General features: G+C 46.0%; 3 protein-coding genes across 4 annotated transcripts in view; 2 read left to right on the plus strand and 1 right to left on the minus strand.

The window, feature by feature from the left end:
- Positions 1 to 4,459: 4,459 nt before the first annotated feature.
- LOC119136459 (G-protein-signaling modulator 1-like) lies at positions 4,460 to 8,442 on the plus strand. The gene is made up of 6 exons (XM_037275000.1): positions 4,460 to 4,489; positions 6,047 to 6,191; positions 7,104 to 7,266; positions 7,377 to 7,539; positions 7,656 to 7,882; positions 8,139 to 8,442. The coding sequence occupies exons 1-6, from the start codon at positions 4,465 to 4,467 to the stop codon at positions 8,277 to 8,279; spliced, it is 864 nt and encodes a 287-aa protein (XP_037130895.1). The 5' UTR covers positions 4,460 to 4,464; the 3' UTR covers positions 8,280 to 8,442.
- Positions 8,443 to 9,670: 1,228 nt separating this feature from the next.
- Positions 9,671 to 12,815, plus strand: dnase2 (deoxyribonuclease II, lysosomal). Of its 2 annotated transcripts, none has more exons than XM_037274991.1 (7): positions 9,671 to 9,806; positions 10,789 to 10,886; positions 11,256 to 11,418; positions 11,480 to 11,555; positions 11,837 to 12,001; positions 12,069 to 12,266; positions 12,421 to 12,815. In XM_037274991.1, exons 1-7 carry the CDS (start codon positions 9,714 to 9,716, stop codon positions 12,795 to 12,797), a joined length of 1,170 nt encoding a protein of 389 aa, XP_037130886.1. In that variant the 5' UTR covers positions 9,671 to 9,713; the 3' UTR covers positions 12,798 to 12,815. The 2 variants fall into 2 exon arrangements, with proteins under 2 accessions (XP_037130886.1, XP_037130887.1); XM_037274992.1 differs by having other exon boundaries at positions 9,675 to 9,806; positions 11,483 to 11,555; positions 12,421 to 12,813.
- The window catches only part of rgl2 (ral guanine nucleotide dissociation stimulator-like 2), a 31,731-nt gene continuing 17,177 nt past the window's right edge, over positions 10,525 to 25,078 (minus strand). The window contains exon 20 of the transcript XR_005100737.1: positions 10,525 to 10,563. The gene's annotated coding sequence lies outside the window, so the exon portion shown is untranslated. The remainder of the gene's footprint in view (positions 10,564 to 25,078) is intronic.

Below are 25,078 nucleotides of genomic sequence, written 5' to 3' on the forward strand. Positions count from 1 at the left end.
ATCCACTGTCTGTAAACACCCATAGGAGTACAAGGAAGCTTTTCCCGAGTTGCATAAATTGTATGTAACAGCCCTGGTAATTGGTGTGTCTTCAGCATTGTGTGAGCGTTCCTTGTCCACATTGTCACGGGTCCTAACCCCTTATCGTCGCACCATGTTACACAAGCGAAAGATAAATTTGGTCATCTTAGCCAATGAGAAGTCCATAACGAGTAACTTGGATATGGATGAATTTGTGAGAGTTTTTGCACAAGGAAACAGGAGACTGGTGTTGTAGAGTGGAGTGGGGAGAAAAAATAGTGAGAAAGGAGGAGATTTTAGTTATTAAGTTGCTAATAAACACTTGGTGGGACACTGGTTAGCACGTCCGCCTTACAGTTAGGAGGGTGCCGGTTCGATTCCACCTCCGACCCTCCCTCTGTAGAGTTTGCATGTTCTCCCCGTGGGTTTTCTCCGGGCACTCCGGTTTCCTCCGACTTCTCAAAAACATGCTTGGTAGGCCAATTGAGCACTTCAAATTGCCCCGAGGTGTGAGTGCGAGTGCGGATGGTTGTTCGTCTCTGTGTGCCCTGCAATCGGCTGGCAACCGGTTCAGACTGTCCCCTGCCTACTGCCCGATGACTTCTGGGATCGGCTCCAGCACACCCGCGATCCCCGTGTGGACAAGCGGTATAGAAAATGGATGGAATTGTGAAAGGAAACTTTTACAACAGCCATCAAGTGCCATCGTTACTTGGCATGAATTTTCAGGGGCGATTGTGTCTACAAAATGCTAAATTATTACCGTGTTTTTCCATGCATAATGCGCAAAATTTAACTACCGTTTTTTCCCATGTATAATGCGCCCCCATGTATAATACGCACCCTAAAAATGGCATGTTGATGCTGGAAAAAAGCCTGTACCCATGTATAATACGCACCCAAATTTTGACTCCTACTTAAGTCCGTAAACGTAAAATTATTCCAGAAAAAAGATCATCTTTGGGAACAACCGGATGTTATTCTGCTGGTCAGTATCACTGCGCATGCGCTAGCAAACTCAATAGCGAAGAAATGTTTCGGATTTGTGTAGGGTACATTGTGACAGCAAACGAGCAGGTGATCGAGCAAGCGTCTGATACGAGAGCATTGTGTTCGTATGGAGCGTGTTTGAAGTGAACAGCAGAGAAGAAAGCGCATTTGTAATGGCGGACTCCGTATGATATCCGGATTAAAAAAAAAAGAAAAAAAAAGAAATTTGTACCTATGTATAATGCGCACCCCAGATTTTAGGACAATAAATTAGTTAAATTTTGCGCATTATACATGGAAAAAAACTAATTTATTGTCCTAAAATCTGGGGTGCGCATTATGCATGGGTACAACAATTTTTTAAGAAAATCTCCCTCGAAATAAAACTTGAAATCCACCTTTCTTCTTGTTTGTTGTCAATCGCGCATCGCATTCAGCCATCCTGCCCAACACACTTAGTCAGTAAAATTCATAATTGACGACACATCGTTTGATGCGATGGTGCAATCCTTGATGGTGTGTTATTGTCAAATATTGTTTGTTTTTTAATCTCCATCGCAGACTGGATATCATACGGAGGCCGCCATGACAGTATGCGCAGAACGGATGCGCAAGACACGTCAGCTATATAAAGAGCGAGAGTTCAGTTCTCTACCTATTAGTTTCAATTCACAGTTTAATTAGCAGTTTCAATCAGCAAATAACAGAATGCGTATTACAGGTAATATTTTATTTCACAACACTTTGCCTTGTTCCTTTCTTCTCTGCTGTTCACTTCAAACACGGTCCATACGAACACAATGCTCTCGTATCAGACGCTTGCTCGATCACCTGCTCGTTTGCTGTCACAATGTACCCTACACAAATCCGAAACATTTCTTCGCTATCGAGTTTGCTAGCGCATGCGCAGTGATACTGACCGGCAGAATAACATCCGGTTGTTCCCAAAGATGATCTTTTTTCTGAAATAATTTTACGTTTACGGACTTAAGTAAGAGTCAAAATTTGGGTGCGTATTATACATGGGTACAGGCTTTTTTCCAGCATCGACATGCCATTTTTAGGGTGCGTATTATGCACGGGGGCGCATTTTGCATGGAAAAACACGGTAGTCTAATCACAGCATACGGCCATACTACCCTGAGAACGCCTGATCTCGGAAGCTAGGCAGGGTCGGGCCTGGGAATATCAGATGCTGTAATTTTATTTATTTTTTTCTTCAATCGTTAAAGAATTTTTTTACAACACCCATCACGTATGGCATTCGGAAACTGCAAGCCTAGGTTCAACTCCGACATTGAAACTATAACCCGAGTTTGAAACCTATATTGTGTGGCGTCATCCATAGCATTGTAGTTCACGTTTTTTACCGCTAGAGAGCAGACAATGTGCAGTGAATAAAGAGCCTGGCTCCCTGTGAACTCAAAGCAGCATTCTGTACAGGACTGTCTCAGAAAATTAGAATATTGTGATGAAGTTCTTTATTTTCTGTAATGCAATTAAAAAAAACAAAAATGTCATACATTCTGGATTCATTACAAATCAACTGAAATATTGCAAGCCTTTTATTATTTTAATATTGCTGAGTATGGCTTACAGCTTAAGAAAACTCAAAAATCCTTTCTCAAAAAATTAGAATATTTCCTCAGACCAAGTAAAAAAAAAAGATTTAAAACAGCAAAACAAAATCAAACATTTGAAAATGTCCATTAATGCACTCAGTACTTGGTTGGGAATCCTTTTGCACGGATTACTGCATCAATGCGGCGTGGCATGGAGGCAATCAGCCTGTGGCATTGCTGAGCTGTTGTGGATGCCCAGGATGCTTCAATAGCAGCCTTTAGCTCATTTGCATAGTTGGGTCTGGTGTCTTTCAGCTGCTTCTTCACAATACCCCACAAATTCTCTATGGGGTTCAGGTCAGGGGAATTGGCAGGCCAATCGAGGACAGTAATGCCATGGTCAGTACACCATTTACTGGTGGTTTTGGCACTGTGGGCAGGTGCCAGATCATGCTGGAAAATTAAATCATCATCTCCATTGAGCTTTTCAGCAGACCTCTTGGTACACAGCTGCATTTACTCTGGACTTGATGAAACACAGTGGACCAACACCAGCAGCTGACATGGCTCCCCAAACCATCGCTGACTGTGAGAACTTCACACTGGATTTCAAGCAACTTGGATTTTGCTTCTCTCCAGCCTTTCTCCAGACTCTGGCGCCTTGACTTCCAAATTTAGTACAAAACTTGCTTTTGTTTGAAAAGAGGACTTTGGACCACTCTGGAATTGTCCAGTGCTTCTTTTCCATCGCCCAAGTCAGACGCTTCTTCCGTTGTCTTAAGTTCAGAAGTGGCTTGACCATGGGAATAAGGCTATTGTAGCCCATTTCCCAGACACGGTTGTGAACAGTGGCTTTTGATACCTGGACTCCAGCTTCAGTCCACTGTCTTTGAAGATCCCCCAAATTCTGGAAGCGACTCTTCTTCACAATGCTGTTAAGGCTGCGGTCATCTCTCTTGGTTGTGCAGAGTTTCCTGCCACATTTCCCCCTTCCAAAAGACTTTTTGTGGATGTGGTTTGAAACTGCACTCTGTGAACAGCTTGCTCTTTTTGTGTCTTACCCTCCTGATGGAGAGTGTCAATGATGGTCCTCTGGACAGCAGTCAGATCAGCAGTCTTCCCCATACTTGTGATTTAGTTTACTGAACCAAGCTGAGTTTTTTTCAAGGCTCAGGAAACCCTTGCAGGTGTTTCGAGTTAACTAGCCCATTCAAGTGATTAGTTGAATACCCTACTAGTATACTTTTTCATGATATTCTAATATTTTGAGATAGGATATTTGAGTTTTCTTAAGCTGTATGCCATAATCAGCAATATTAAAATAATAAAAGGCTTGCAATATTTCAGTTGGGTTGTAATCAATCCAGAATGTATGACATTTTTGTTTTTTTAATTGCATTACAGAAAATAACTTTAGCACAATATTCTAATTTTCTGAGACAGTCCTATATTCGTAAAAGAACCCAACTCAACACATTGCGCTTCCATGTAGTGTTTTCCCCTTTTCGTGACATTTACTTTGATACAGCAAAATGCAGGTCGCAACAGCAAATTCGTGCTACCACATAAAAAGCTGTCAATAACTTTTCATGATAGCCATGTTTCCATGAAACACCAAAAGTCTAGGAAGGCCTGTTTCGGACCTGGTTGTGAAATGGATGGGAGACCATCAGGGAATACCAGGTGCTGAAAGCCTTTTTTTTTTCCACGTCAATTGGGAAAGGAAACTTTTACAACAGGCATCAAGTGCTTGGCATGGTTTCAGAGGCGATTGTGTCTACAGAATGCTAAGTTATGAGTCTAATCACAGCTTGCAGCCATATTTCCCTGAGAAAGCCCCATCTTGTTCGATTTCAAAAGCTAAGCAGGATTGGGCCTGGTTAGTACTTGGATGGAAGACCACCTAGGAATACCAGGTGCTGTAAGCTTTTTTTTTTTTTTGCACTTCAATCATTTAAGCAAATTTTCACAACCTTCGGAAACTGCAAGCCTAGTTTGAACTCCGACATTGAAACTATAACACGAGTACATCACAAAGGAGACGAGTTCTTTGGTACTGATGTTTACTGTGAGCTTAACTTTCTTTTACATCACAGCCACACCGTAGAACTGGTGAGACAAATGAACATATAAACTTAAGTTCACAAAACATGCACATCAAATACAAAAGTAAAACATACAAACCACTTTGGCCTGCAAGTGAACAACCGGGTACTTTACTTAACTCAGGCATGTCCAAAGTCCGGCCCCCGATCAGATTTCATATGGCCCGCAGCTTCGGTCTTATAATGTATTATTTATGGACCGCCTGCACTGTCAAACTGAAAAGAAAAAAAGAAAAAAAGAAACTTGAACCTGTAATTTCTCCTATTACCAAAGGGTGGCAGCACCACCCCTCGCCGCTCATTTCTGCCATGGCGACTGCAAAGAAAACGAGGACAGTTGACATTGAGGGCCGTCGCTTTCAAGAGAAATGGGAATTACAATACTTCTTCGCTGAAAATCAAGGCAATTGTGTTTGTCTAATTTCTAAAGAGACGGTTGCCTTGTTTAAGGATTTCAACCTAAAGAGACACTAGTAGACTAAACATGCTGACACATACGACAAGCTAACAGGGAGTAACCGCGCTGATAAAGTGAAGCAGCTCCAAGCTGAAATGGCATCACAACAGCGACTCTTCACGCGGGGCTGTGAGTCAAAATTAAATAAAAATTAAATATTTCTTAATATTAAATATTACGAAGTGGCCATGTTAATACTGTTGATGTTATAAACCTGTAGACATGACACAAACTATTACTTTCTGAAAGATATTGTAAATGACAAGAGCAAAACTCACTTGTTTTAATAATAACAGACAAATTTGCATTACTTGTAACTCCTGTTTAAGATTATTTTTGCCTCATGAACATTTTAAACTCATGTAAATGTAAGGTATTTCAAACAGTTTGTTCAATGTTATCTGACTCTTCAGATATGAATGAAAGGCAGAATTTGTGTTTTTAGAGTTGTTCACATCTGCCTGAATGGCTTATATTTGGTTATTTTGTCATTTGAAAAATAAAGACAATTGTGACAATGAAATTTGTTTTATAACAGTGTGTATTTGCATGAAATTTTTGTAGTTAAAAAATGTCTGAAAAAACTATTGGCCCCCGGGCCCCTTCGCTTTATTAAATCTGGCCCTCCTTGCAAAAAGTATGGACACCCCTGCTTTACTACCTACTAAAAGTACAAACCTTTTATGCAATGACCTTTACATGTCATTTCTATTACTTCACACAAACACTACATCCATCTGCTCCTGGTTCGGCCCCCCGGTCTAAATTTAGACCCAAATTTGGCCTGCCAGTCAAAATGTTTGCCCACCCCTGACTTAACTGTTTAACTCCTTAACTTTGCGATGACGCGTACGAGGTCTGACTGTGACTTTTTGGTGTTTCTTCACAGCTGCAAATCAACAGGAAGTGAGTTGCAAATCAACAGGAAGTGAGGCCAAACCACAGTGCCGCCGTCAAGAAGCGCACACGCCGGTTTCAACACGACTGGAGGAGTTTCGGCTCCCCCGAAGCACAACGCCTTCATGACCTCACCGAGACGCACCAACCGCGCTGCAGGTGATGAAGAGAAGGCGGACGCGGAGGGGGCGATTGTCTCTTCTGCTTTTGTTTGAATGCTGTTCTGGGGTGCACAGGAATGGGCAGGCAGATGGGCGCAGGGGAAAGAAAGAGGACACACGAGCGCGACTGAAGCAAGCCTCTCTCTGTCTCTTTGTCTCTCTCGCTGTCTCTCTCACTCTCCCTCGCTGTCTCTCTCACTCTCCCTCGCTGTCTCTCTCGCTGTCTCTCTCGCTGTCTCTCTCTCTCACACACACACACACACACGCACGAGAACGGCAACAGGTTTCTGCATATTTCAAGGCTTTGACAAGATGTAAAGGTCCGCTGTGGTCCATAAGAGGCCACAGAAAGAAAAGAGGTGAGCTTGCATTCACTCGACATTCTCTCAACCGCGCAGGCAGGAATGTCCAAAGTTGCCTTCGGCTGGCAACATTTGCAAGGTAGGCGACAAGCTGCGACCTGCTTGGGCACTTTGTGTTTTGCAAGAAAGCTCGAGCTATAAGACGCCAAGGAATAATAAATAATAATAATAATAATAATAAAATGATGTGACGGGCCGCATGTGGCCCCGGGCCTTGAGTTTGACACCTTTTCCTCTACCAGGTAGAGAATTAAAAGAAAAATAGCAAAAAAAAAAGCATGTCGCACAGACTTGTTTGCGAGACAAATCGACAGGGCGAGAGGGGACGGAAAGTCAAAAGGAGAAGTCAAGTTACTTCTCAGAAGACAACAAATTGTCACTAGGCAGAATCCACGGAGTGCCAAGCCTTGCAAGAAATCACCTTTTGAGGAGGATGCTCGTTGCCACATTTTCACATTCATTCAAGGCACCGCTTCATTGCGCAACATCTGGAGGGGCACTCCCAGCCAACCTCGCCTCATGCCGCTTGTTGTCCTCTATCCCGCAAGGCTCAAGACAGATCCCAACGTGCACATGGCTGAAGGCGCCGCCTGGATGGAAGTTGCTGACAAAGCCACAAACAAAGATGACAAGACTTTAAAAGATGAGGAGGAAGAAAGCCAAGATGTTGACTGTCACGAGTTGGAGATGTACGTGGAGGATTCCCAACAGGTTAGCGTCAACACGTCGCGCTTTTCATGACGCAGTAACCGAATGAATACTTTCTGGGTGAGTGATTTTATCCATCCGTCCATCCATCCGTCCATCCACGCTCTCACCAGGCTGTCCTGCTGCCGACGGACTTCCCGGAGTCGCTGTATGAGCTGCTGTGCACGTTGCAGGAGGGCCGGCGCCTCAACGACCAGCGCTGCTCCTTCCTCCTGGACGGTGGCATGAGGAGGCGATGCCACTCCGAGCCCAACGCCGCCAAGCCTTCGCATAGAGGTGAGACGTGCACAACACAGACCCCCGGGCCTGTGACGGAACCTCTTTTTTTTAGAGGCAGTGACCTCTCCCCAGCCAAAAATGTTCTAGCTGGTTCTACGCTGTGTTGCCGCCAGTGATCTTCTCGTCCATGACGTCGCTGCAGCGTGAGGAGTTTTTCGAGCTGGTGACCAGGGTGCAGGCTCGCCGCCTGGATGAGCAGCGGGCACAGCTGCGGAGGTCGCCGCGGGGCAAGCAGAAAGGCCAAAGCTTCCCAGGAAGCCTCAAGCAGCTCTCCTTGGCCAGGAGAGCGCCCAAGATGGGCGCCAAGGAGGAGCTCTACGACATGATTCTCACCACGCAGGTTGGAGCGCCCAAACACTCGCCACGATAAACCTACACCTCTCCCCCCAACCACTTTGGTCTCGTCCTTCTGAGCTCCGGTGGGAACAATTTGAAGGGGAGCGAATTCACGCTCAGCCGCCGGTCTGATGGCGGATTTCAAAGTCGCGTGTTGTCTCGACGACGTTTTACTCGTGCGGCAACTTGTCCTCTAAATTCTGATGGCAGAGGAGCCCATGAAGGCGCCTCACTCTTTGTACTTTGTGCCGGTGCGGTAGGCTCAAGGCAGGCTGGAGGAGCAGCGCAGCCGGGCCCCGGGCCCCATGGACGACGACGACTTTTTCTCCCTGCTGCTGAGGGTCCAGGGGGGCCGCATGGACGAGCAGAGGACCGAACCGCTGCGCATGCCGCAAACATGACCGACCGACCGCCAGGATGACAACGGCAGAGCTTCAATGTGATTTTGCTTTTTACCGAGTTGCAAAGCTACTTGAATGTCTGCTGGCGAGGCTTGCTTTTGGGTTGGTTGACAACTGGGATTGTTCTCTGCTTTGCAATTCATTAAAGCAAAAGTGCACCCGAGCCTCTCGCTTTGTTTGGAGCAGGAGTGTCAAACTCATTTTTTTCACGGGCCGCATTGTAGTCAGCGTTTCCCTCGAAGGGCCATTATGACTGTCAACCCAAAAAATGTATGAGCACCTCATATTATATACAGTATAAGCTAGAAAACAAACAAATCAGACTAGTGAAAACTGGTCAAATATAAAAAAAAAAGATATTAAAAGTGAAGACAATTTGCAATTCTAGTAATGACACACGAATTTGATGCAATATTTGTCTTCGCGGGCCACATAAAATGATCTGGCGGGCCGTATCTGGCCCCCGGGCCTTGAGTTTGACACCTGTGGTTTGGAGGAATGCAATTTGGAGATGACGCAGAAAGATATGTCAAAGGATAAAGGTCTCAGCGCTGCGGCATTTCTGGAGGATGTCAAGAATCCACGGCGGAACGGCCTTTGCTATGCTTGCGGCGAGCCATGCAACGCTTCCTGCTAACCTCGGACCTTCTTTTGGCCCCATCGTGTCCTCAGCTGGCAGCCAGCTGGGGAGGCAGTTCTGCTCCATCTGTTGACCGGCTGGTGACAGAAGTCAGGCTTGACGTCGGCCGGGCCGCTGTGTCACAGAAGACAAAATTCATCAGTTAAGAACCTGGAAACTGACATCCTGTGCAAAATAACACACAATTAACATTGAAGGGAATATTTTGATGAGATTCATCATGTCTCTCAGCAGCAGGTAACACTTAAAAATTCTATTTCTACTTGTCTGAACAAAACAATTTGAAATATATTGAAGGGAATAACTTATTTACTTATTCAAGTGAAAAGAAATGACACACCATTGTCAGTGTTCATATTGCATTAGAAAACACATGTAGCAATAAAATCATCTCTATGATTTAAAAATATTTTAAAAAGTGAAGCTTTGGTGAAGAAAAGAAGACACTTCTGCACTCGCTCGTGTACATTTCGAAATTGTAAACACTCGTCTACTTCCCCTTTCGTCTACTTCCCGTTTCAGTCATGTGCGTTTCAAATCTGAGAACAAAATCAAGTTTATGTTGTACACAATTGTAATAGCGCGTTCATGTTCAATTTGACATGAAAATTGTGGCTTGAGGTTGGAAAGAAAATAATGGCGCGTACATGTTCAAAATGAAAATGGTGGCTTGGGTTTGCAATTCCGCATTCCATCATGTAGTTCGACCAAAACAAAAACGAAAGTAAAAAAAAAAAAAAAAAAAAGTGGGGGGAGGGAGACAAGTTCCGTTTATCAAAAAGTGGAACGAATTCATGTGTCGTGCGGATGCGATGACGCGACTGGCAGCCAGTAAGCCAAAAGCAACACCCGACAACATACATGAGGACCAACGACCACATTTCAAGGTAAGTTGATTTCATGCAAGATATTTCTTTCTATCTGCCTTACAATCTGCACAAAGTTACTTGTAAGTAAGAGGATATTTTCACTGCAGCACTTTGACATCATTTATGTGATGGCAAGGGCGTCAAGTTGATTATTTAGCATCATTAAGATTCCTGGACATGTTCACGCGCGTGTTGTATGTGCAAGAGACAACTGCTGTGTTGTTTTTTCGTTGTGGGTTCTTAATAACCAAACCGTATATTGAGGAAGAAGAACTTTTACTTTCTTTCAACACGCTTCATCACACACAGTATACAGCCCGGAACATTTACGTCTCTCTTGTCCTGTTCATTTTCTGAATCTTTACCTCTGCTGTCCGGAGGTACATGTCACACTCACATAAACAATGATAAGCAGATCTCCATTTGCTCATATCATTTACAACTGCTGTGATTGTCTTGCCCAACGTTTTTCCAGTCCAGCGCAGTACATTTTCCATGTCATCTTCATCTTGCAGTACACATTCGTATTGAATATGCGTGTAATACATTAAAAAAAGATTCTGGTACATTTTCCTATTTTTCAATGTTGAAACTGCATAATGTGTTAGAGTGTCTGACCTATAATTGCCAATTGTGAACAGCAGCCCTCCCTCGCGCGCCGACCTCCAACCTTCGCTGTAAAGTGAAGACGGGAACACGGGGATGGGTTAAATGCAGAGGACAAATTTCACCACACCCAGGTGTGTGTGTGACGATCATTGGGACTTTAACTTTTAACAAGGCAAGTCCGCCCGTTTTCCAAGTTTGACCTCCTTGACACGACCGATTCAAATCATCAGGCTTCTGAGTGGCTCCCGAGGAGCGGACTTGCCGAGCCTCGGTTGAGAGGGTTGTCACTCTTGTCTTGAGCACTGCGTACTCCACTAAACACGCGCACGCGTACTATGGAGGTAGTGTCCCTCTTTCAAGTGTCTTGTCGGATTTGTATGTCGTTTTCCAGATGTTCTCCCTGTTGCTGCTGCTGTGTTCCTTCTTGCCGCACGGGGGCCCAGCATCTCCAATAAGTTGCTACAACGACCAGGGCGACGCCGTCGACTGGTAATGACAACTCAACAAACCGAAACGAAATAACGGCCGCCCATGGCTTTTTTTCGCGCGTCAGGCGTTATCTTTTCTCACCGCCATGACGCACGCTAGCCTCCTAACAAGCTCTCTTTTGAGTGTCAGTCAAGTTAGGAACCATTGTTGATTTCCACCACGTTGGCATTTCTAACGTGATGCAACGGTGCCATTTACACGGGTTTCTTCTTCATTTCAAAGTGGAATTGGACAGACAAGCTGAGCCGGCGGGAGCCTCCTCCCCACGCGCGCAGACTTGACAAATATTTTCTATCTGAGCGACATGAATGTCGATGCCAGCTGGTCTTACGTGCCAAATGCGGTTCCGGCCTTTTTTTTCCCCTTGAGGTTTTATATGTACAAGCTGCCAAAGACGCATGGCACGGCATCGGGTCTAATGTACTTGCTGCTGGACGAGAGCGGCGCCGGCTGGACACCCGGCGTGGGGACCATCAACGACACAATGGGAGCGCTGGGCAGGACGCTGGCGCAACTCTACTGGCAGACTCAAGTACGCTCGCTCGCCTGTCCAACGGTAACCCGATTCAAATGCACAATGCCCTCTTTGTCAGCAGGCAGGAGTGGCCTACATCCTTTACAATGACCAGGATGGGCTCGGGCACAACCACAAAGGAGGACACACCAAAGGTGAGCTCCGCACTTGCCCAAAAAAGCCATGGCCGTTTTTGTTGATACGCCTCTCGAGTGTACCCAAATCAAGTCCCGCTTTTGCCAAGGAGAGCCACGTTTGCCGATGTGCCTTCGTACGTTTAGTGATCGGGACACGCATTCAGCAACGATACTTATGTCATCAAACCAATTCATTTCTCGACGAATGCATGACGCTAAGTCCTAGCATGACTCGAGAGGCAAACAGACTTTTTCTGCGATGTGACTGGAGTGCGTTTGTTGCCTTTTGTGGCGCGGAGGTGTGGTGCTGCTGGACAAGACACAAGGTTTCTGGCTCATCCACAGCACGCCCATCTTTCCCCCGGCACGACGGGCGGGTCACTACCACTTTCCCGACGGTGGTGCCACTTATGGACAGAACTTCCTGTGCGTCAGCTTCCCGCTGGACCGCTTCCACACCATCGGTAAACCAGACGTCCGACAAAGAAAAAGAACCACCGCAAAATGTCAGTGGTGACTTTCTTTGTGCAGGCGAGCAGCTGCAGATCAACCAGGCCAACGTCTATGACTGCGATGTGCCGCCCTTCTTTGCGGCGGCGGCCCCGGCTCTGGCCGCCGTATGCAATCAAATCAGTGCGCTGGCCCCACCCACCAACCGCAGCGTCACGCTTACATCTAAAGGCGGTGCCGCCTTCGTCAGCTTCGCCAAAGGAGCTGCCTTCGACCGCGGTAGGCAAAATAGGGCAAAAACTGGTTTTCGAGCATTTTCGGCTAACACAGCAAGTCAGCCCTTTTGGTTTCAAGCAGACATTTTCGGCTGGATAGCAATCAAGTGTGGATTTTGTTGCCCTCCCTAACCTTTGTCCTCCTCCTACTGGTGTAGACCTGTACCAGTCATGGGTGGCCCCCGCCCTGCGCTCGGACCTCCTGGTGCAGTTCTGGATCCACTCGAGAGGCATCCTGCCGTCCGACTGCAGCTCGGGCTGGAAGGTGCTGGACGTCACGCGCCTGTCCCCGGGCGGCCTGTCGCCCTATAACAACAGCAAGGACCACTCCAAGTGGGCCGTCAGCCCACGGCCGGCGGCGGCGGACGGCGGTTGGCTGTGCGTGGGGGACATCAACCGCAACCGGGCCGAGGAAAAGCGGGGGGGCGGCACACTTTGTCAGCGCCATGCCACCGTGTGGAAAGCGTACCGCGCCACCGCGCTCGAGTGTCAGCCCTGCCGGGCGTCGGCGCTCGGCTCCGCTCAATGCCAATAAAGCATACATAACAAATCATCCCCCACCGTCTGTTGTCTTCCGAGTTAGAGCACGCTGGCGTCAGATTTGTTGACTGCCGCTTCTGTCCCGGACCGTGTCCGTTACTTGTTTTTCGTTTTCCCGTTTTCAGTGCACCCGTCTCTTTTTTTATTTTTCTCGTGTTGTCTTCCGTCCACCTCGCATCCCCGCAGCTCCGCTCTCACCTATCTGTTTCCTCTCCCTCGGACTACCAGCTACGTTAGCTAGCTAGCCAACAGCCAACTGGCCAAAACCACCACCGGACCCTCCTGCCTCCCGACTCGGAGCCTGTGGCCGCCTGCTGTGGACTCGACGGCAGCTCTGGCCCGGCTCTCTGGCCTTCCGTCCGGCGTCCTCAGGGGACGGGCTCCACTCCCTGCGGGCTCGCCAACCGTGGCTCTGCTGTGTGCCGCCGTGGTGCGTTGGGGCCTGCCGTTCGAGCGGGTGCAGTCGAGGTCGACCGGCATCACCACCTGGTCCACTGCTGCTTCCACACGAGGCTGGGATCCTTCACCGTCGCCGCTACATCTGGACCGGCATTTCCCCGATGGCTCACCCATCTCCTCTTTTTGGACTACCAACCCCCCGTCACCCCCACCTCCCGTACTGGCAACCTCAACAACCTCCGCTCCCGCCCCTCCTGCTCCTCCATCCATCTCCTTCGCACTGCTGACCGATGTCCTGTTAACTATAACCTATTGTCTGACCCCCCCTACCCTTTTTTATTCCATGTAAAGCGTTGGGTCATTGAAAAGCGCTATATAAATTGAATGAATTATTATTAATTATTATTATCCGCTTCAAATCTCGGAAAATATTTCATTTAGAAATTGCTTGTTTTTTCTTTTTAATTGCAAGACAACATTTTTCATTTACCGTATTTTTCGGACTGTAAGTCGCAGCTTTTTCATAGTTTGGCTGGGGGGGGCGACTTATACTCAGGAGCAACTTAAATGTGAAAATTTTCACATATTTTTAATTGATCATTAACACATTACTTACTTACTTGTACAGTGGAGCCTCGGTTTTCGACCACAATCCGTTCCAGAAGGCTGTTCGAGAACTGAATCGTTCGAATTCCTAATCATGTTTTCCCATTACAAATAATGGAAAAAGATTAATCTGTTCCAAGCAAAAAAAAAACGCTTTTTTAAAGCATTTTGTCATTATTTTACATCATAAACTGCATAAATAAGTGAGTAGGTAATGTATAAATAAATAATATAAATAATAAACTGAATTAATAGAGTAGGCTAGGCTGGCGAGGCAACCTAAAAAAGTCGTTCTGGGGATATATATATTGCCGTATCTGTTGCAACTCGCTTGTGTGTTTCATTCTAATAGTAAAAGATATCTTTTTAAATTGACGGGGAAAAAAGCGCATCTAAACATTTTTTTTATTTTTACCAATGAAAGACAACATTTCAAAGATCATGTGAAAGAAAACAGCAAAAACGTTTTCTTAATTTCAAAAAACAAAAAAACATGCAGAAATTCTAATGAAAGATAACAGAGTATACGCACAATCCTCTTCCATAAAACATCCGAAGCAAAAAAATCTCGAATCTTTTGTTCGAATACCGATTTGTTCGAGAACCGAGGCGCCACAGTAGGGGTGTAACGATTCATCGATACACATCGATTAATCGATATAATGCTCTACGATTTATTGGCATCGATGCTAAACGTAAACATCGATTTATATCGCCGTGTTTGACCTCGGACATTAGACGCGACTTTATTTTGAAATCCAGTTCATTGTTGCTTGCTTCCTCTTTCCGGGAGCAGTACGCGGCGTGCTGTGTTGTGAGCAGAGCAGGCACGTGAAAGGGGAGCCGACAACTACGCGGCTCCTGGGCTGGTGCTATGGCTAGTGTCCAAGAAGACGAAGAAATTCGCTCCCCTTTGGGCTTCAAGTCATTCGTTTGGAAGCACTTTGGATTCCAAAGAAAAGATGGCTCAACGGACAATTAAAATTATTGTAAATAAGTAGTTCAGTAATGCACTTTAAAGTTAATGGTATTACAAAAAAGAAAGAATATTCATTTTTCTTTACTTATATGAGAAGAAATATAGTATGTATTGTATACTACAATACTCTTGTAATTTCCTAAATAAAGAGTTTGCAGTACCTTGTTGATTTTGCGTATGAATTGTTATAAATCAGGATATTGTTCTATATTTTTTATTTAAAAAAATAAAAATATCGATCGTGGAGCACTATATCGTGATGTATCGTGAATGAATCACAGCAGGCTTTAAGACAGGGGTGTCAAGATCCTTTCCTCGGGGGCCGAATCCCTACATGTTTTCCAAGTTTCCCTCGTTAAACACACCTGATTCAATTAATCAGGCTCCTGCTGAAAGTGAGGACGAACTGGTCATTTGAATCAGGTGTGTTTAACAAGGGAAACTTGGAAAACATGTAGGGATTCGGCCCCCGAGGAAAGGAGTTTGACACCCCTGCTTTAAGATATCGGCAATAATCGTATCGTGACAAAACCCGCGATTTACACCCCTACTATACAGTGATACTATCACTTTACATGTTATTTTCACTTCAAACCGCATGAGGACGCACTATGGCTGTGGAATAATTGGAGCCTCACTGACAATGAGTTCCATTCACTGACTTCCCGAGTCGGGATATTTAATGATTTGGAGTGACACAGATGATTCGATAAACTTGTTATTTATGTTATAGTTATTTTACATATAGTTTATTTTGAGTAGCAACGTGTATGTTCCGACTTCAGTAGTTTCCGATTGTCTGGGGAGGCCATGAAGGCAGCAGGGGGGGCGGTGGGGCGCGATCCAGGGCGCTTGCGTGTGTTGGCCATATGTTGAGCTCTGGATTTGTGGAATAAAGAGCCGGTTACCAAACCCACGTCTTGCCTGGTACTTTGGTAAATCTACAATATAGTTATATACTAGACCTGTGGAATAATTGCGGCCGCAATTGACGACGAGGCTGACGTCAGCGGCGCACTTAGGTCCGGAATCCACAGCTGTTTTTTTGGTTTGTTTTTTGACACAGATGATGCATATTCCGGTGGATTTAATGATGTAGAGAGTGACACGGATGGTTCGTTAAAATTATTGTTTATATTACATTTATTTCAGAGGCGTAGCCAGGAATTTTTCCAGTAGGGGCGCACGCCCACAGGAAAAAAAATCGAACATCACCCACGCCGTTCGCTGATCGCTAAAACAACATCCGGGTCTGGGAGGCAAACGGTGAATGGATAACATCGCGCACATAGAATAGCGCAAGCACATTCGCGCAAGACCGAAAGAAAAAAACGGCATGAAAATGAAGAATCGAAAAAGCTCGATGTTTTTCAACCGGGGCGCAGGGAGTCCTAACCGGGGCGCCGCCCCGGCTCGCCCCGGCTCGCCCCGGCTTGGCTACGCCTCTGATTTATTTGATATATCTAGTCTGACGTCAGCTGCCCACTTGTTCCGGCGTCAACAGCTGTGTATTTTTCTTTATTTTTTTTTACACAAGAGGATAAATATTCCGATTGATTTAATTATTTAGAGCAGGGATGATCAATTCCGGTCCTTGAGAGCCGGTGTCCTGCATGTTTTCTGTCACCCTGTTGCAACACACCTGATTCAAATGGTCAGATAATTAGCAAGGTCTGCAGAAGCTGGATAACAATCCTGATCATTTGAATCAGGTGTGTTGTAGCAGGGAGACCTAGAAAACATGCAGGACACCGGCCCTCGAGGACCGGAATTGCCCACCCCTGATTTAAAGTGTGAAGGAATGGGGTCAAAATACAAAAAGTCCTGCCTAGCTACAAAAACAGATATGCTCGAACCTCATTGAATAAAGTACATAAGCAGAAAAGTATATTCACATATTAAATCAATAAAAGAAACATTTTAAGCATATAATTATACCTACACACCAAATAAATAAAGAAGACATAGACATTTTTGATAGGTGGTAATGACAAAGGTTTTTATAACTGTATGATCTGATATGTATTTCTGAGCACTTTGAAATAACAAATGTTTTTTGATATATTGCCTGAATAGCTTAAATGACCCTTAAGGAACTGTTTAATGCAGTGGTTCCCAAAGTGGGCGGTACCGCCCCCCTGGGGGCAGTGGAAAGATCTGGGGGGGCGGTGAGGAAGAAAGGGGCGGTAGGGGGGCGGTAGGGGGGCGGCAGTCGATTTGTACACAACACGCCGCTCTGGCCCAGTCAGATCCGACAGCATAGACTACAAAAGCAAAAGCTCAGGTTTGTAATTTCAAGCTTGTAATGTTCAGAATTTTATCTTATAATAAAAACCGCATTCTGGCGGTCAACATCATCTTGAGTTCAAGTCAACATGAAATTGGGGACTCGCCAGAACGCGCCGTGTTGTGTTGTGTTGAGCTGGTTAGGGCAGTGGTCCCCAACCACCGGGCCGCGGACCGGTACCGGTCCGTGGGTCACTTGGTACCGGGCCGCCAAGCCGCACAGAATTTTTTTTTTAATCGACGATCAATTAATTCAGGTCAAGACACTCGTCCCGGTCATGTGACATGTTTCCCCAGTCGAGCCCGCAAAGCTAATATGTGGCGACAGGCTAACTAACCAGGCAGTGAAGCATTCAAAACTGCTTCAACACATGGAGACCAAGCATCCTGCAATAAAAGACAAACCTTAAATCACTTCGGGTGTCATTGTCTCCGATTACGTCTAGATGGGACCGGCTCGTTTCTGAGAAACAAACTCAGTGCTCCCACTAATTCAACGTAATGGTAATGATATTATAAATGTATTATTTATTTATTTATATAAATGTATTATTTATTTATATAAATGCCGGTCCGCGAAAATATTTCTGACATGTAACCGGTCCGTGGCGCAAAAAAGGTTGGGGACCACTGCCTTAGATCACGTCCGCCACCATTTTCTGTGAGTAAATGGAAGAAAATGAAACTGCTAAAAAATAAATTGGTTTACTAAGTACTAAATTGGGTTTTATTTGTGAAATACACATTTGTGTTTAACCTTTCTCTTTTCAAATTGCAGCAAACCAAATATCAAGAAAGAGGTGTTTGTTTCCATATGTGCCTTGGGGGGGGGGCTAGGAATTCACTGGGGAGCCAAAGGGGGCGCCAGCCTGCAAAGGTTTGGGAACCTTTGCACTCTGTCTGGCAAAGAACCAAAACATTATAGAGCACTGGTTTAATGCATGCCTGATGATTTTCTAAATCACGGACACTGACAAAGTCGTCTAAAAATGTTCAGTACTTGATTGTATCTTATGTTTTGACTAATGCTAGACGCCAGTTTTCGATTACTACTGAACGTTCTGGACAGAGGGAAATATTTTGCCTAACAAAGAAAAGATATGGTTGAAAGCATGATTAAACTAAGAATATGATGACGTAAGCAAGTACATGGAGTATCAAAAGAACAAACAAACAAAAACATGGTAAGTGGTGAGTACAAACTTTGCATTGTCAGGGAACATTAATAAATTGATGATGTCACAGCCAAAAGCTCACATAATTCCGTACAAAATGACAACATTGAAAGAATGATGAATGGATGAGGTGCGGCAGTGTATGTGCAAGAATGGACCTGCGTGAAGCTGGCCCCCCACCCCACGCAAAATTTAAGTAAAATAGTCTGTTTCGTTTGTGCTTCGTTTGTGCTGGTTTGTGCAGCAAAAATTTTCGTTTGTGCTGCTATGGTTTTTTAGTTATGAACGATTCTTTTATAGGTCATCCAGAGTTCACCCAGCCCCCCATCTGCTCAAAACGAACCCAAAATGGTACCGTTCGTTTGTGCTTCGTTAGTGCTGGTTTGTGCAGCAAAAATGTTCGTTTGTGCTGCTTCCGTTTCGGAGATATTACACATTTATTTTATAGCGATGACGTCACCTAGCCCCCCACTTCGCTCCAAATGGACCCAAAATGGTACCGTTCGTTTGTGCTTCGTTTGTGCAGGTTTGTGCAGCAAAAATTTTCGTTTGTGCTGCTTCCGTTTCGGAGATATTACACATTTATTTTATAGCGATGACGTCACCCAGCCCCCCACCTCGCTCCAAATGGACCCAAAATGGTACCGTTCGTTTGTGCTTCGTTTGTGCAGGTTTGTGCAGCAAATATTTTCGTTTGTGCTGCTATGGTTTTTTAGTTATGAACGATTCTTTTATAGGTCATCCAGAGTTCACCCAGCCCCCCATCTGCTCGAAATGGACCCAAAACGGTACCGTTCGTTTGTGCTTCGTTAGTGCTGGTTTGTGCAGCAAAAATTTTCGTTTGTGCTGCTTCCGTTTCGGAGATATTACACATTTATTTTATAGCGATGACGTCACCTAGCCCCCCACTTCGCTCCAAATGGACCCAAAATGGTACCGTTCGTTTGTGCTTCGTTTGTGCAGGTTTGTGCAGCAAAAAAATTCGTTTGTGCTGCTTCCGTTTCGTAGATATTACACATTTATTTTATAGCGATGACGTCAGGTAGCCCCGCCCCCCTGTTTACTTCCAAATTGACCCAAAATAGTGCCGGTCGTTTGTGTTTCGTTTGTGCTGGTTTGTGCTGCAAAAAGTTTCGTTTGTGATGCTACGGTTTTGCAGATATTACACATTTAATTCATAGCAAAGACGTCACCCAGCCCACGTCACTGTATTTTGTCGCGAATTTCAAGCTCCTGGACTGGAATGCTCCTGATGCAGGACGAATACAAGGTAAACATGTTCTTAGCCTTTTTTTTCTTTTCTTTTTATCTTACAGAAAACTTTCACTGCGGGGAATGGCTTTTAGTACGAGGATATTTCTGTAATTATGTTTGTATCGTGCTCATTGATTAATTTCCTTGTTTTCAATAAGCCTATGTGATCATTTTTTTCAATTACATCTGACATGCAAAAGGTTCACCGCAATCTAAATACCTGATGAGTCTATGTCTGCTCCAAAACATTAATTAATGCAACAATTAATACATGTATGTGAAGTTGATGACAGCCAGAAAAAGAAACTTGAAAACGTGAAAAAATAACTTTCTTTGTCAAAGGGAACATTATCAACATTTTTTTCCAACAATTCAAACAATGCATCACTGCACTGTGTAGAACAGCATGTGGGAAGATCTTAGTATTTACTGATGCTGCTTTCACTCCACTTCCCAGGTCATTATAGATCTCCCAGGCATATGCAGTCCTCCTGCAGTATGCCACATAATGCCCGAGAGAATCCTGGGTCAGTCCTGGTTCAAAGCCAATGACTGCTCTCAAAGTAAAGGTCTTCTCTTTTAGCTCCAGACTGGAGGGAAATTCAAGCAAGGCAACTTCCTTGCAACTGCTGCCAAGGTCAGTGTCAATCCACACAAACTCTCCCAGATTGTAGCTGTGAGTAACATTACCTGAACACAGAGCCTTGCCTGTATTGTTGTCCTGTGTTTTGAATGAAGACGGACAATGGGAAGGATTTTCAATTGGCCTGAGGCAGAGAGAGTCAGGAAGGCTGAGTCCCTCTTCAGCAGCAGTCTGAAGAGAAGCCATGCCACAGGTCTGCAGGACAGCAACGTTTGGACAAACAAGTGAAACTTGCCTTGTTACTTGTTGGCTTAAACTGCAGTACTGTGAGGAGCATTGTTTTATCAAATAAACACTTGGGATATTCCTCATTGCGCTCTCAATTACAGTGGAGATGTGGCATTGTGCATCAATTTGGAGAGCACCAGAGGTCAGGAGGACAGGTTTGAATATTTCCCCCAGCAGTTCTGCCCTCTGTGAGTATACCTGTGGGTTCACACTCTGTGTTGTGATGGTTTTCACCAGGTGGAGGAATTGGTTCCCATGTTCATAGTTCAGAACAGTCTTTTCAAATGAAAAACTTTCACAGAAAGAACAGCATAAGCATTGCAAGACAGAATCAAATGCACAAGTATTGAGCACAAACACTTTTGATGTGCGAAGTTTAACAGGCTGTTGATGGTTCCCGTTTTTCAACAATGGTACCTTGACTTTTTTCCAGCCCACTTGTGTGTCAATATGCAGCCATTCAGGACAAGGAGAGAGATATGAAGTTATCTTTCTTTTTTTCGGTGGGACCGCTAAACCTCTCCAGTTTTCAACTGCACTGTCAGTAGATGCATCTGGCTCCGCTCCAGGATGAGATTTTTCTCCCCTTTTGTTTACTACTTCAGTTTGAGAAGTACTGCAGACATTGTCAGGCTCTCTGACGGTCGTGGCATCACACACATCACTTTTTTGTTTTGCAGAGCAAATCCGCATGTTTCCCTCAATGAAGGAAAGATGACGAGCAACAAACCGGTCCACACGAATGGGTAGGCTTTCATGCTTGAAAAGGCCTTTTTTTATGTTTTTGAACTCTGCTTCAACAGCTGCGGAACTTGCAGTGATGCTGGCGCTTTTGAAGAGAGGGACCATTATTGCTGTCCAGAGTGGCAAGTAACTTCCAAGTCTTGTTATTTGGGGAATAATCTCAGGGAGGAAGTGGATGTTGTCTCTATCCCCATCAGCCATGGCAAGTGACCTGCTCTCCTCACATATTTCTGTCACCCACTCTCGGACATTAGTCTGGATGTGCTGATTTAATGAATCACCTGGTTCTTGTCCCTCAACTTCCTCATCTGAAATGGGGACAAATTCCTCTGCGATTTGCGCTCTCAAGTATTTCTTGCACTTTTCTGATGGGATAGGGGCTCCAGAATTGTCATTACCCTCTGTCTCACTCAGTGCCACAATGGTGATAGCACGAAGAAGTTCTTTTGCATGTTGCAAACATTGTGACTTAAGAAGCTGTGCTATTGACCTAACAAAGAAATCCTTAACACGAGGTATTTTGTTTTTCAGGCAGTCCCATCGGCAGATCATCTTAATGCAGTGTGCTACATCTACCCTGACAAAACATGGGGGTAGATGTCCAGGTTGATTCCCACGTGAAATGTTAAAGCACTCATTGATGTAGCTCTTCAGATCAGGATGAGGGGTAAAAGCTTTGACTAGAGCTCCAAGAATCGCCAGAGAAAAGTCACTCACTGCTTCTTTAGGAACAGATGCACCTTAGACTTAGACTTAGACTTAGACAGAACTTTATTGTCATTTTGTCAACACTAGGTGTGTACAAAACGAAATTTCGTTGCATACGGCTTTCAGCAATGTAGAGGTATTTCGGCTGGTTAAAAAAAGTGACATTCTATATAAAAATATGAGATAAGATAATTATAAAGTACAAAGTGCAGCAGTGATAAAGTATGTGAACAGTGCAGGAGACAAAAACAGTATTTACAAGTGTGCAGAGGAATGCTACGTTTGAATGTTCAGCAGTCTGACGACAGCAGGGAAAAAACTATTGCAGAACCTGGTGGACCTGCAGCGGATGCTGCGAAACCTCTTCCCAGAGGGCAGCAGGGAGAACAGTCCATGGTGGGGGTGTGATGGGTCACTGATAATATTTCGGGCTCGGGACACGCAGCGCTGGGATGACAAGTCCTGAATGGAGGGAAGAGGAGCCCCGATGATCCTCTCTGCTGTCCTCACCACTCTCCTCAGGTTCTTCCAATCGGAGGCGCTGCAACCTCCACACCACACCGAGAGACAGCTTGTCAGAATGCTCTCTATGGTGCTTCGGTAGAACGTCCTCATGATGGGTGGGGGCAGGTGGGCTCTCCTCATCCTCCGCAGGAAGTACAAGCGCTTCTGTGCCCTCTTGACCAGTGTTGTGGTGTTCACAGTCCAGGTGAGGTCGTCTGTGATGTGGACTCCCAGGAATTTAGTGCTGCTGACCACCTCCACAGCTGAGCTGTTGATGATCAGTGGAGCGTGGTGAGGCTGGTTCTTCCTGAAGTCGACGATGATCTCCTTCGTCTTCTCCACATTCAGGATCAGGCTATTTTCTCTGCACCAGCCCACCAACTGCTCCACCTCCTCTCTGTAGTCCAGGTCGTTGTTGTCCCTGATGAGGCCCACCACCGTTGTGTCGTCTGCAAACTTCACGATGTGATTGGTGGTGAACCTGGGGGCGCAGTCGTGTGTCATCAGGGTGAACAGCAGGGGGCTCAGGACGCAGCCCTGAGGGGAGCCTGTGCTGAGGGTGATGACATCGGAGGTGTTCTGTCCGACCCGGACTGACTGAGGTCTGTTGGTGAGGAAGTCTAGCAGCCAGTTCCGAAGGGGGGTGCTGAAGCCCAGGTGTTCCAGTTTTTCCACCAGATGTTGTGGAATGATGGTATTAAACGCTGAGCTGAAGTCCAGGAACAGCAACCGCACGTGGGTGTTCCTCTCCTCCAGGTGAGCCAGGCTCAGGTGAAGAACGGAGGAGATGGCATCCTCAGTGGAGCGGTTCTGCCGGTAGGCAAACTGGAACGGATCGAATGTTGGGGGGAGTCTGGAGACGATGTGATCTTTGAGCAGCCTTTCGAAGCACTTCATCATGATGGGAGTCAGTGCCACAGGTCTGTAGTCATTCCATGAGGTGATTTGAGGTTTCTTCGGCACCGGAATGATGGAGGCAGCCTTGAAGCACACTGGCACTTTGGCTTGGTCCAGCGAGATGTTAAAAATGTCTGTGATGACACCAGCCAGCTGGCCTGCACATTCCTTGAACACCCGCCCAGGTATGTTGTCGGGGCCTGGGGCCTTACGTGGGTTGACTCTTCTCAGAGTCTTCCACACGTCGGCTGAGTCAAGGCAGAGGACCTCCTCTTCCTGGTGGGGAACAGTTTTAACTGCCGGAGTGCTGTTTAGTGCCTCAAAACGCCCAAAGAAGTTATTTAGACCATTTAGGAAGTCAGCATCAACCTCACCCACCGGGGGGGAGGGTGAGTTGTAGTCCGTGATCGCCCGTATGCCTTGCCACATACTCCTGGTGTTATTGGCGTCGTGGAAAAAATCCTGAATTTTCCGACTGTGGCTTCGCTTCGCTAGCCTGATGGCACGGTTCAAGTTGGCTCTCGCTGTCCTCAGTGCCTCCTTGTCGCCAGACTTGAAGGCTGAGTTCCGTGCTCGCAGCGTATGACGTACATCCTCAGTCATCCAGGGTCGTTGGTTGGCTCGGGTGATGATGTTCTTAGTGGTGCTGACGTCCTCGGAGCATTTGTTGATGTAGGCTGACACAGTCATGGCGTACTCATCAATGTTGATCTGATTGTCATATGTTGCTGCTGATTTGAACATGTCCCAGTCAGAGCACTCAAAGCAGTCCTGGAGTGCCTCCATGGCCCCCTCAGACCACACCCTCACCTGCTTCACTGTGGGTTTTGCTCTGATCAGCAGGGGCCTGTATGCAGGGGTTAGCATAACAGATAGGTGGTCTGAAGAGCCGAGGTGGGGGCGGGGGGCTGCTCTGAATGCATCCTTTATATTGGTGTAAACCAAGTCCAGAGTGTTCTCTCCCCGAGTTGGAAAATCCACGTGTTGGTAAAAATGAGGGAGAATAGTCTTCATGCTAGCCTGGTTGAAGTCCCCAGCAATGATGAAAACCCCCTCTGTGTGCGTGGATTGCAGCTCACTAATTGTCCGGTAGAGAACCCTCATGGCCTCTTTAGTGTTAGCGCTAGGAGGCACGTACACAGCCGTGATGCTAACAACAGTAAACTCCCTGGGCAGGTAGAAGGGTCTGCAGTTCACAGTCAAAAGCTCGATGTCCGAAGAGCAGAAGCTGGCGACAGATCTAGCATTTTTGCACCAGTTGTTGTTGATGTAGACACACAGCCCACCTCCTCGGGATTTACCGCTTAGCTCGCTGTTTCTGTCGGCGCGGAATGTAGCGAGCCCCTCCAGGCTAACGGCGTTGTCCGGCATTGATGAGTTCAGCCATGTCTCCGTCAGGATGAGAGCGCAGCAGTTTCTAACTTCCCTCTTTGAAGAGAGTTCCAGTTTTAGATGGTCCATTTTATTATCCAGCGAGCGGACGTTGGAGAGGAAGATGGATGGAAGCGGCGGTTTGTAGGGGTTAGCTCTCAGCTTAGCCGTTAGCCCACCTCGACAGCCGCGCTTTCGCCGCCGGTCACACCGCCTACGCTTACTCCTCCTCCGGCGTGTGCTGCCCGGCGAGCCCGCTGCGTCGTGAGCTCCTGGGGCTAGCGCCCTGAGCACTCCGAGGCTACGCAAACAGACTAGGGTAGTTGTGGCTACGTGTCCGAAAACACTCGATGACCGTACCTCCAGCAGGCGCTGGCGATCATACGCTAATCTACTGGATGGATAAACTAAACTTTGAGTTGTTTGTAGTGTCCTAGGCGACATATTTTGTGAATATCCTCGTCGAATGCTGAGACCCGTAG

This window comes from Syngnathus acus, chromosome 16 (assembly GCF_901709675.1).
Source record: "Syngnathus acus chromosome 16, fSynAcu1.2, whole genome shotgun sequence".
Classification (NCBI taxonomy): domain Eukaryota; kingdom Metazoa; phylum Chordata; class Actinopteri; order Syngnathiformes; family Syngnathidae; genus Syngnathus; species Syngnathus acus.